Source organism: Epinephelus moara, chromosome 13 (assembly GCF_006386435.1).
Source record: "Epinephelus moara isolate mb chromosome 13, YSFRI_EMoa_1.0, whole genome shotgun sequence".
Lineage (NCBI taxonomy): Eukaryota > Metazoa > Chordata > Actinopteri > Perciformes > Serranidae > Epinephelus > Epinephelus moara.
The window spans coordinates 1,727,248-1,738,587 of NC_065518.1; the positions used below are offsets into that span (position 1 = coordinate 1,727,248).

An 11,340-nucleotide genomic window follows, 5' to 3' on the forward strand; every position below is an offset into this window, starting at 1 on the left:
CCCCCCAGGAGGAATATTGACATGTCCTTGGAATTAAGTAAATCTGGCATGGGGCCGGACATTTCTGTAAAGTTTGGTGAGTTTTCGCCCTTGGGAAGTATGACTTTCTCGGAAGAAAGAAAGAAAGAATTCCTAGGAATACAATAGTGTCCTGGCAGCTTAGCTCTACACACGTGATTTTAAGCTAACGCAGAGGTGGAAGACCTTTCAGCAGAAGTAGTAATAACTTTCTGTGGTGGTCTGTTGACGAGTTTTCTTACTTGTATATCGTACCACAACCCTCCTCTCTCTCTCGAACTTCAAATTCAGGCTTGGAGCTTATTTATATAGCTTATACTGTAGCTGGATTCTGTATGTTGTGAACTTATTTCTCCAGGCGTCTCATTTATAAACACTGCGTTCGCACAAAACGAGGCCTGGAAGAGGCGTACGCCACTTCCCACGCAATACTTGTGATCTATAAGACCAGACTTGATGGAGATGGAGAAACTTTGACACATGCTTATGAACATTTTGGAGAGGAGAAATTAGTGACGCAGAAGGTGAGGTGGAAGCCTGTCGAATATTTTTTGGTGCACGCCATTTTTGACTTTGTACGCACATTTTTAGTATAGATCCTACGCATTGTTTTATAAATGAGGCCCCTGGTGTTCTGTAGCAGTTGCATGCTATGCTTGTATTTTTATGTTTGCTGTGCTATTTTTTTCCCCGCTCATTATTCTTTGTGCACGGACAGTTAATGCATGCAAAGCTGCAAAGAGCTGCAGACATGGTGAGTGACACATGCACAGGCCTGTAAACAACAAAGTGTCATAGTGTGAAGTTGTTCTAAGAAAACACCACTGACTTAAATCTGCTGTGCTTCCTGGTAGTAATGTGTGTGTGTGTGTGTGTGTGTGTGTGTGTGTGTGTGTGTGTGTGCGTGTGTGAGGACCAACCTGAGTTTCAGCCTTTGAGTGATGACATTTTTTTCCAGTCGTTGCTCATGTCTTCACAGGGCTGTTTGGGGGATTAAGATCAGAGTATGGTTTAGGTTAGAGGTTAGATAACACATTAAGTCACTGAGAGTCCTCACACATGTAGAAACACAGGCGGATCTGCTGAGATAAAGGCCCTCTGATGCTGATGGAGCCTGACTGGTGGTAAGAGGCGCTGAAGATAAAAGAACGGAGGAATCATTAGCACAGAGTGTCACTAACAGCGTCTGTGTTTGTCCTCTGTATGCACCGCAGTGAGTCGTAAACACACACACACACACACACACACACACACACAGAGTTAATTTGCTTCAGCCGGGTCAACTCAGAGTAAAAGCATTATTTCCGTCTTCACACCTACACCACCCAGGGACACACACTCGACCAGCCCTCCAGTTTCTAGTCACTCAAGCATGATTTCTTCTTCATCCTGTGTGAAACTTCACAGTGAGATTTGGTGAAACACAGCTGACCATCGACACAAAGTTCCACTTGTTTTAATGTAGTGATTTATGTGCTCCCTCATGGGGCCTGTAACTGAAACAATGACGAGCAGTTAACACCAGATAACCTTTCAGAAAGGCTAAAACGACTGCAGTGAGGACTTTCAGAGTATTCTTGTACCTGTGTTGGGTTTCAGTTTAAACTAAAGGAGCCAGAGCCGCCATGAACTGATGCATTTGGTTTAAAGTGTTCCACAGTCAGGAGACAGAGGCTGTTAGAACAATGATGGTCTGCATTTCCTTTCTCACACATATCAGTGACGACGTGTTTGTTCAGCGCAGATCTCTGCAGCTTCTCAGGGACGAATCTCGCAGCAGAGAAAGAGCATTGTCTCTCTTATCTCACACACTCTGTTGTTACTAGATGTCCTGCGGTTAGCAGCACACTTTGGCATTTCACCGTCTCACAACAATCACACACTGACTCTAATAAACATCTGAGACTCAAAGAAAGTCTCTTGTGTTTTTAGGTAAATTAAATATATTGTCAGTGTGCCAGGAGATTTATGTTTGCCCTAATGTTAAATATGTGTCCAGTGACACATATTTCATATTTCGGTCGTAGGTCGTCTTTGCTGGTGCCTTGTTGTAATTTGCTCCGTACAATAAAGCGATCCATTGTCCCACTCATGGCTTTCTCCTTTCAGTTGTTAAGAAGGATAGTCGGCACACTTGATGCTCCCAGTTCACGTGCATTCATTTAACACATCCCAAAAATACTGTGTCTGACGTTTCGTGCCAAACACTCCTCTTCAGACATGAGACATACATCTAGGACGCCATTTTTAGGGACGTCAGCGGGGTCACATGATGGGTCACATGATCAAAGATAACTGAAAGACAGTGAAAAATATTCACAGTGACAATGAATAATACATATACAAAAATATATACAACAATCTCTATACCAGACCAAGAAATGACAAAGAAATGAACCCCATTTTTTAAACTAAATTAAATTACATTTTGCAACATGCCTCTTTAATAAGAAATGGGTGCCCACAACATACTGATACAGTCAATTAAAAATTCATTCATAACTTTTTGTATAGGTCCAGATGAATATTGTAATAATGATGTGTGGTTATCACAAATCCCACGGCACACCATTTGATAAAACACTGATACAGGGTCTGGCTCACAGTCGGTGTTCGAGTTGTTCCACACCAAACTGGTGAAATCATTTCTTTATGAGTGCGACATTATGTGTGAGGGCATTATCATATTTAAATGCAGAAAAGTCAAACACTAACTGTCGTTACAAAGCTGGAAACACACTATCAACTGAAACTATTTTGGCTTTTGGCCTCTCAAAATGAAGCAGCGTCTTCTTGCAGCGCGCTCGCCAGAATAAATGGTGGCGCTGTCCTTTTCTGCAGACAACAGATACGTTACATTTGCACATTACAAAGCAGATATGGTGAAACTTTACATTTCTTTATGTTTCAACGACACTGTGGTTAATGTGGTTATGTTTAGGCACAACCTTCCTCTCTGGACTCATCACTGCACTCTCACACTCGAACGCCCTGACTTTTCAAAACCACACAAATAGTCATGCCATCAAATGTCACATTCAGATTCTAAACAACAACTCCACTCCTACACGTCCTGCTCCACTTCCAAGTCACAACACAAGATGCCAACACATCACTAGATCACTTTCACATGTTCTTATTCCTGTAGCGCCTCACAGAAACAGCTACAGTCAGAGATCATTTGTCTCACTCTCACACTGAACTCTGGAACGAGATCCCACACTACATCAGAGAAATAACATTGATTACACATTTTAAGATCTGATTTATTTATTTCAAACATTAAGAAATGATAATAATAAAATAAAAAAATTAATTTCCTACAATATAAGAATATATTGTAGGGAAGGAAACCTACAAAACAGAGACAAACACGAGAAACATAAATTAACAAACTCCCAAACTAAGCCAATCCATCGCTAATGAAACTATGACATGAACACACTCTTCTCACCATCACACACACATTTACACCACTGCGCCTCTTGATACCTGAGAACCAATATTAGCCTACAACGTGTATACAACACATAGGAAAACATGAATTGAGAATACCGACTATCTGATGGAAGGACACACCTGCAACCACTGATTTACATCTCATTTCACTCCACATCAGCCCTCTGCTCTGCTTCTTCTGTGTAGCTTCCTGTTCTGCTGTTTTGCCTCTGTTGATTGTTTCTGTTTTTATTTTGTATTGTAATTATATATCTCTGTCACACCAAATGCCCCTGATGCACTGGACGCTCTCATGGCCTGTCTCACTGACAGTAATGTACGGATGAGTCAAAACTTTTTAAAGCTAAATGAGGACAAATCTGAGACTCTTTTAATCGGACCAAAAGCAGCAAGAGAAAAAAACTGCACTCAGTGTTTGGTGGCCTCAGCAAGCACATTAAAACTGATGTTACTAACCTGGGAGTGATTTTAGATGCTGATTTAAATTTTAATTCTCATTTTAACAAGGTCATTAAAGCATCCTTTTTTCACGTCCAGAACATTGCTAAGGTCAGACCCAGAAAGATGCCGAAACACTCACTCACGCTTTTATTACCAGCTGCTTAGACTACTGCAGCTCCCTTTTCACCAGACTACCCAAAAAATCAACAAGGACGCATTCACACTGGCGCTATTTGGTTCGCTTTAAACGAACCCTGGTCCCCTTGAAAAATGGGGGTCTCGGTTCACTTGCAAGTGAACGCTGGTGCAATGCGCTTACAGTGGGAAATGCAAACAGACTATCCAGCAAACCAAAGATAGGAAGTGAACCAAAGAGAGGAAGTGATGCAAAGAGAGGAAGTGACTTAGAGTGCAGTGCATTTTGGGTAGGAAAAAAAAAACAAAGCCAACAGTGTGAACGGGGAGAAGCAGAGGTAAAAAAAGAAAAAGTTGGAAAATGTCTCGTGGGCAGACGCGGAGTAGTGAGGAGGTGCTTATTGATACATGGTCAGAGGACGATATATCGTGGTTGCCGGGTTCTTCCTCATGAAAAAAACTTCCTGGTCAGTGGTCGTTTCGGGCAACACCGCCCCCAAACGAGCAGCTGTTGTAACTACGTGACGTTGTCCAGGCGGTTTGTTTCGCAGTGTGAAAGTGAACCGAACCGACTGAAGGTGTGAAATTTTTCTGCATTCCCCGCCCAATCAAACCGAGTCCCCCGGACTATCCTGGTGTGAATGCGCCCTAAAACAAGGAAAATAAATCACATGACCCCGCTGCTAAAGTCACTACACCTGAATCTTTCAGAACTGATTTTAAAGTTGTTTTACTTGTTCATAAAGCTTTAAATGACCTCGCCCCTCCATACATCAGAGATTCTCTGTCGTTTTATGTTCCAGTTAGATCACTGAGGTCCTCCGCTGCTTTACTTTTAAATGTTCTGCTATTTGTTACCTCTGGATATTAGAACACTCTCTCTGTATTTTTAAATGTAAATTAAAGACCTATCTTTTTAATCTGGCTTTTAATGTGGGGTAACATTACAATCTTGATTTTTAGGTTTTAAACACTGATTTTTTACCTACTTTATTTCTCCTGTTCATTTTTATTCCATTTTACTTATGTATTTACTCTCTTTTTATTCTACAGAGTTTTAATCATCTTTTTGTTAGTTTGTTCGGTTTTGGTCGGTTTGCTTTTTTAATATTTTATTGTCTTGTGTCTGTGTCATTCCAATTTTGCCATGTGAAGCACTTTGGGCTGCATGTTTGTATGAGAGGTGAAATATTAATAAAGTTGAGTTGAGTTAATGTGTTTTTGTTGCATTAGAGCAGGGGTGTCCAAACTTTTATGAATGGGGGCCAGATAAAATAATGTGAAAATACCTGGGGGCCAACTGATTCTCGCATCAAATGGGTTTCAAGAAATTTTTATCTTTTAATGATTTATTACTACTTGATGCATGTCTGCAAACTGTATGATGGTCCTATCATTGTGAGGTGAAGGGTAAAAATGTGAAGTGATCTTGCTTGATTAACCATTAGTGTGTAAAGGGCCACATATGGTATATTTTGAAAGTCAAGCCGAGGGCCAATTAAAATTGGCCCCTGGGCCAGACTTTGGACATGCCTGCATTAGAGGAACCTGTTGGAAACCAGTCTTTACCTGAGGCAGGGCAGTTTTAACTGTAACACTTAATGTTATTTTAAATTACCTTCCTGTATTCATAAATGAAATGAAATGTGGAGAGGTGTGTCCACATACTTTTGGCCAGATAGCTGCATAGTGCAAAAGGACACATCGCCACCTGCTGGTTCAAATGAGGTAAAAGAAAGTTATCACTGTTTTCAGACTACAGGTTTAAATTCAAAGTTTGGATTGTGAAACTTTTCCACAGCAACACACAGAAATAATGAATTCAGTCAGAAACTCAGCGTGTGGTTAAGAAGCCAAACACACACACAGCTGGGCCTCAGGGACTATTGTTAGGTGACAGATAAGGTGACATCAAACAGAATGGGCCATTATTAGAGACTCTCCACCTACTGGAGGTGAAGCAGCAGGAGGTGAGGGGGCTATAAAGGAGACCGTCCTGCTGCTTCAATGAGACCACCACCAGGACGGGACACACACACACACACACACACACACACACGTTACAGACATCAGACTGCAGCAGACGCTCACTGAGGTAAGACACAACATGATATCAGCAGCACTTTGTTCTGTCTGTGCTGTAAACACAGTGACGGAGGACGTATTTAGATCTTTTTCTAACATGAAGTACTGCATGAGAAATTATACTGAGAGTGTGTATTCAGTGTGTGTTCAGTGTGTATTCAGTGTGTGTTCAGTGTGTATTCAGTGTTTGTTCAGTGTTTGTTCAGTGTGTGTTCAGTGTGTGTTCAGTGTGTGTTCAGTGTGTGTTCACTGAGATCTCTCATTTAAGAGGAGCAAAACCACACAAAAAATATACACCAACACAAGAGGAGGCTGTTTACATGACTTTGGTGATGTATACGTACATGTGTTAAAACATATTTATGAGTTCTCATTTAGAGCTATTGGTAACATTGATCGGCTTATTGGACCTAATATTATCATTATTATTATTATTATTATTATTATTATTATTATTATTATTAAATGCATAATCAGCTAACTGCACGTTAACACATCTCCAGTATTTATATCTAGAACTATGCTTCACATTTTATAAGACTGATAACTATACGTACTGTATTAATGTGAAATATTTAAAGTTACTATAATAGCAGTTACATAAATATAACGGAGTAAAAAGTACAATATTTGTAGGAGATGTAAAGTTGCATAAAATGGAAACATTCCAGTACACGTACTGAACTGTGCTGAGGTGCAGCTCCTCAGTAAATGCACTTATGTTTCACCTACAATAATAATAATAATAATAATGAAGATGCATTTTATTTAAAGGCGCCTTTCAAAGCACTCAAACACACCTCACAAGACACAGTTAAAAAAAAACCTAATATCTATATCCGCAGATTATAAAATTAAACAGTTCAGTTATATTGTTGTACATCCTTAACAAATGTATATAACTTCTTAGTCTGGAACTTTTATTCAGTCATGAAAATTGTTTTTATCTTTTTATTTTTATGTATGATTGTTGTTATTTAATAAGGGAGGATGTGTTCATGAGACATTTTTGGCTTCTAACCCACACAACCTTTTATCTTTTCATTTCCTGTATTTTCTGTACATGCACAGTATGTACAAATAAACTACACTAAACAAGTTGATAAATTAAATCAGACTGAGGCAGCTTGAAGAGGTGTGTTTTCAGACGGGATCTGAAGTTGTAAAGTGAATCAATACTGTGAGCGTCATGTTGGAGAGAGCTCCAGAGGCGGGGGCAGAACGGCTGAAGGATCTAGAGCCCATGGTGGTCAGGAGGGCAGATGGTGATGTGAGCTGGACTGCAGAGTACAGGAGGGTGTGTAGATATGAAGGAGTTCAGACAGGTAGGAAGGGGCGGGGTCATGAAGGGCCTGAAAGGGATAGTGCACTCAAAACTGAAAATTCAGCCATTATCTACTCACCCATATGCCGAGGGAGGCTCAGGTGAAGTTTTAGAGTCCTCACATCACTTGCAGAGATCCAAGGGGAGAGGAGGTAGCAACACAACTCCACCTAATGGAGGCTGACGGCGCCCCAGATTCAAACGTCCAAAAACACATAATTGAAACCACAAAATATCTCCATACTGCTCGTCCGTAGTGATCCAAGTGTCCTGAAGCCCCGACATAAAAAGTTGTTTGGAAAAACCTCATTTGAACTCTGTTTTTAGCCTCATTGTAGCCTGTAGCTCTGACTGCCTCTCTGGGCACCATGCTCATGTGTGCGCTTGCACGACACTGTGAGACATGGGCACTGCCTTCATGTGTGTTCACGTGCTTTCGCTGGTCTCGCACAAGTGCACACACGTGGTTTCAATTATGTGTTTTTGGACGTTTGAATCTGGGGCGCCGTCAGCCTCCATTAGGTGGAGGTGTGTTGCTACCTCCTCTCCCCTTGGATCTCTGCAAGTGATGTGAGGACTCTAAAACTTCACCTGAGCCTCCCTCGGCATATGGGTGAGTAGATAATGGCTGCATTTTCATTTTGGGTGCACTATCCCTTTAAAGGTGAGAAGCAGAGTCTTGAAGTCGATGTGCTATTTAACAGGAAGTCAGTGAAGTTTATTGATTAATATTTCTTTCATCAATAATATAAAGATGCTTAATATCACATGGAAAGTCTGCAGACAGAGTAACATTAGTGACGTGGGCCTCAGAGGATAGTGCACTGTCCTGGAGACCCTTTTTTAAAGATATTTTTGGTGCTTTTATTTGATAGGACAGGTAGAGTGTGAGGGGGGGGCAGAGAGGGGGAATGACATGCAGCAGGTGGTGATTGGTGGGAATTGAGCCGGTGGCTGCTGCGGCAAGGACACAGCCTTTGTACATGAGGTGCCTCCACCTGGAGAGCTAGCGAGCGCCCCAACACTCTTAACCTGAGCAGGAGGGCGGAGTTATTCTACAGTACTTCCTGTTATTGTTACAACATTTCATTCATTCATTTTCTGTAGCCGTTTATGCTGCTGGGTGTCACAGAGGGGGTGGAGTCTATCCCAGGTGACACTGGTGAGAGGCGGGGCGCAGGACTATCACAGGGCTGACACATAGAGACAGACAACCATTCACACTCACATTCACACCTACGGACAATTTACAGTCAACAATTACCCTGCATGTCTTTGGACTGTGGGAGGAAGCTGGAGCACCTGGAGGAAACCCACACTGACCTGGAGGGGGAGCAGAGGGGGTTCAAACCTCCCACCCTGGGTTCGAACCCGAAGCCCTCTTGCTGTGAGGTGACAATGCTAACCACTGCTCCACCGTGCCGCCACGCAACATTACAAGAAAACATATTTAATACATGCAAACCTTTTGTTGTTGTTGCTCACTGTTAACTTTTATGATGTACTGACTCATCCGGTTTTGTAACGTGTCCTTGGGTGTCTTGAAAGTTGCTTATAAATAAAAGGTATTATTATATTATTAAATGTTGTAGCTGTTAAAGAAGCAACACATTGTACTAAATTTAAATACCGTTGGGTGGTTTGATCTAAAACAAGTTATCATAAAAAGCACAATATTTCTTACTGCACGTGAAGTACAAGTATAAAGGAAACATAAAATTACAAGTACTTCAACATGTAACTTTAGTGTCGTACTGTGTATCTCTGTGTAAATCCTAAATCAGAGGCTTCGTCTCACTCACTGTGCTGCAGCATGGACGCTGTTTAACAGACACTGTGATAGTCTTTGATGAGACATAACAGAAAACCACCGAAACACTTCGTCTGTGTTTGATGTCTAGACGCAGATGATTCTGTCTGTCTGTCTGTCTGTCTGTCTGTCTGTCGATATGTGGGCTGAAACCTTGACACCTCTGATCCAAATTAAACACTTTTTCACTCTGCATGTTCACTACTCATCCGATTAATCCCTGTCATTCCCTGACAGGCTTCCTGCTCCTCTGAACGCTCCAACACTGAGCAGGTAAAATGTTCGGTCATAAGCGGTTCCCCTGGATTAATAATCCAACCTCTGGCTCGATCACAGTGACCTCAGCCAAGCAGGAACAGGAAATACGTAAGTCACACAACACTGAACTTTATATTTAGCATTCATAAGCAGCATATTAACATGTAATAGATGGTTTATCACTCACTGATGGACTTGCAATATGGAGTAAGTGTTACGAGAGTTGTAAATAATTTATCAAATGTTTGTGTACTGTTTATAAATGTTGAATAGGGGGACTCTCTGCAAAACTCTCGTTTGTTCTTTAATAAATCCTTTAAAAAACTAAAAATATTCTTGTGCAGTAAGAATATGTCAGTGTGTTTCTGATTCAATTTGAGTTTGACTGCAAACACGTAAAGATTTCACTGCTCTGGCAGGTTTAATGACATTTTAAAAGCTCGAGACGTTTGTAGTGTTTGTATCTTCTGTAAACATTAATCCTAAATCTGTGTACATGAAACAACTATTCAGCAAGAGAATAACCAGCATGTGCACAACTTCAACTTCAACCCTGTCATAATAATAATATTAATAATAAATCTGTCTGTTTTTTGTTTCAGCCTCAGATTGCCTCGGCATCAGAGGAAAAGTGACGCATCACCACTTCTGTCCGGTGGTCGGTCTCTCAGCGCTCTGCTTGTTGCTGCTCGTCACCTGTGTAGCACTTTGTGTCCTGTGTAAGTTGATGATGAGCCAAAATAAACCTCTGTTCTAAAAAGTTGAAGATAATTGGTTAAACATGACCTGTTATACTCCTTATATTATGTCATATACAATATAGTGTTACAGCGTCTGACGTTCGTGCTAAACATGGCTAAAGTTTTAAATAATGAGGGAAACGTTTGTGAAATTAATCACTGTGAGCAAAAACCTCTGAAGACTATTTACAACACTTTTTTCTACTCTGGCTTCAAGCTAATGTCAGCTGGTGACGGACTTCTTTATACAGTCGTCTGCTCCAGGCACGCTACTGCAAGTTTTTACATTACATACACTGCTACATGTAGCTACATGCTAACGTCAAGGTAACATGGAATCTTGGTTTCTGATTATGTGAATGTCTCTCAGATTTCTTTTTATCAGAGTTATTAGTAATTTTTACCAGGACAAAGTGCCGCTACGCACAGTCATTCCCAGGCTGCAAGTACACTGCTACATGTAGCTAAATGCTAAGGTCAGGAAAATCTTGGTTGCTGATGTTATTTTCTCCCAGATTTCAGATCATATTTTGCTGGTACATGTTCAGTTGTAAATTAGAGGCTTTTAATGGTGATTTTTCACAGTATAAAGTGTCACTACCTGTGTATGTTAAAGTCATTCCCCAGCTATACTGAAGGCGCAGAGACACCAGCATGATGTTTTTATAAGCGTGCTCTGCCCAGTCCTATCCTACTGTGCAGTGATTAGCCAGTACTAACCCTTACCATGACCTCTTTGCCCTAACTGCCTCTGACCTCAAGTTCTAGCCCAGAAATGCTGACCAATCAGAGCAGACTGTGTTTTTTCAGGAGTAGGGGCTTAAAAGAGGCGTGACGTGTAACACAACAGCATCAGCCTCTAATGTGAAATATAACATACTAGTCCATACCCATTGAGTACAGCATACCATACCATGACTTAGTCATACCAAAAATTAGAAACAACACCAACATTGGTCCACAGGGGGAGCCACAGCGATCGGTCACATTTTAGCCATTTTGAAGCATTTTTCTGTTGTTATAGCGCCACCCAGTTGCCAATTAGAGTTACATTTCTCCAGTCACCTTGA

General features: G+C 41.1%; 2 protein-coding genes across 2 annotated transcripts in view; both read left to right on the forward strand.

The window, feature by feature from the left end:
* plaub (plasminogen activator, urokinase b) overlaps nt 1–11,340 on the forward strand; it is a 396,726-nt gene that overhangs the window by 197,988 nt on the left and 187,398 nt on the right. The gene's annotated exons all lie outside the window — the stretch shown is intronic.
* The window catches only part of LOC126399454 (CD209 antigen-like), a 9,972-nt gene continuing 4,718 nt past the window's right edge, over nt 6,087–11,340 (forward strand). The window contains exons 1-3 of the mRNA XM_050059445.1: nt 6,087–6,148; nt 9,510–9,638; nt 10,133–10,249. Coding sequence (XP_049915402.1) covers nt 9,551–9,638; nt 10,133–10,249 — 205 coding nt within the window. The 5' untranslated portion in view covers nt 6,087–6,148; nt 9,510–9,550. The remainder of the gene's footprint in view (nt 6,149–9,509; nt 9,639–10,132; nt 10,250–11,340) is intronic.